The sequence below is a fragment of the Gregarina niphandrodes genome, assembly GCF_000223845.1.
Source record: "Gregarina niphandrodes unplaced genomic scaffold scaffold00019, whole genome shotgun sequence".
NCBI lineage: Eukaryota > Apicomplexa > Conoidasida > Eugregarinorida > Gregarinidae > Gregarina > Gregarina niphandrodes.
In genome coordinates this window covers 183602-185163 of record NW_011645788.1, presented here as the reverse complement: position 1 = coordinate 185163, position 1562 = coordinate 183602, and the positions used below count along the sequence as shown (strand labels likewise).

General features: G+C 49.8%; 1 protein-coding gene across 1 annotated transcript; it reads left to right on the top strand.

Moving 5' to 3' along the window:
- Positions 1–38: 38 nt before the first annotated feature.
- GNI_096400 (UDP-glucose 6-dehydrogenase) lies at positions 39–1493 on the top strand (the record flags this gene model as incomplete). Its single annotated transcript, XM_011132708.1, has 1 exon — positions 39–1493. A coding segment is annotated over one exon (1455 nt), but the record flags the coding sequence as incomplete, so codon positions are not given.
- Positions 1494–1562: the final 69 nt, after the last annotated feature.

Here is a 1562-nt window from a genome sequence, read left to right as displayed (position 1 = left end):
GGGGGGGGGGATATGACCAGTCGTGTATTGTGTTGTAGGCTTCAGGTCAGGTGGTGGACGGCCGGCCGTTAAAGATTGTGTGTATTGGAGCGGGGTATGTGGGAGCTCCAACAAGTTGCATCTTGGCGAAGCAATGTCCTCATGTTGAGGTGGTGGTGGTGGATTTGAGTGAAGAGCGGATTCGGGGATTTAATGAAGGTCCTTTGCCGATTTTTGAGCCTGGTTTGGAGGAGTTAGTGGCTGAGGTACGAGGACGGAATTTGTCATTTTCTACGGAGTGTGGTCGTCACATTGGTGATGCAGATGTGATCTTTGTGTCAGTAAACACCCCGACAAAAAAGTATGGTGTTGGTGCAGGACAGGCGGCCGATTTAAGTGCGTGGGAGGCAGCTGGTAGAACGATTGCGGAGCATGCTAGCACGAGCAAGATTGTAGTGGAGAAGTCAACGGTTCCGGTTAAGACGGCTTCGGCGTTGCGATTTGTCCTGAGTGCGAATTCTCGAGTGGGTGTCGAGTTCCAAGTACTCTCAAACCCCGAGTTTTTAGCAGAGGGGACGGCACTACGAGATCTGCTATTTCCCGATCGTGTTTTGATCGGAGGCGACATGGACACTGTTCAGGGTCGGGCGGCCGTGGACGTATTGGCCACGCTGTATCGACATTGGGTTCCATCAGACAAAATATTGACAATGGACACCTGGAGTTCGGAGTTGAGTAAGCTGGTTGCTAATGCGTTTTTGGCACAACGTATTAGCTCCATTAACTCGATCGCGATGCTCTGTGAAAAAACTGGCGCCGATATTACCGAGATTGCGCGAGCCATTGGCAAAGACAGTCGTATTGGACCCAAGTTCCTTCAACCCAGTGTCGGCTTCGGAGGCTCATGTTTCCGCAAGGATATTGCTAACATGGTGTATCTCTGCAGGTGTACAGGTCTACAGGCTGTCGCCAACTACTGGGAGAGTGTGTTGGAGATAAATGAGCTTGGCAAGAACCTTTTCAAAGACCAAATAGTTTCTCTACTCTTCACTACCGTCCGCGGTAAAAAAATTGCTGTCTTCGGTTTTGCCTTCAAGAAAGATACTGGCGATGTCCGAGAAACACCTGCCGCCTGTGTCTGTCATGGGCTTCTGGAAGAGGGCGCTATAGTCAATGTTTATGACCCCATGGTCACCAAAGAAAACGCTATCAGGGAAATGAAGGAACAAGGGTATAACGGTACATACTGGCACTCCAGACTCACCTTTACCGCCACACCCGATGAGGCCGTACAAGACGCCGATGGCATCGCCATCGTCACCGAATGGGACGCGTTCAAAACACTTGATTACAAAAAGTTCTATCACACGATGAGAAAACCCGCCTTCATTTTCGACGGCAGACTGATACTCGATCACGAACAACTACGCCAAATTGGCTTCTATGTCAAGGCTATAGGCAAACCTAATGATATAGGCAGATATGATCCCCTCCCTGGACCCGTTCCGAGATAAATCGTGTGTCACCTGTGAGATCTGTCACCTGTGAGATCTGTTATCTGTGAGATCTGTCACCTGTGAGAT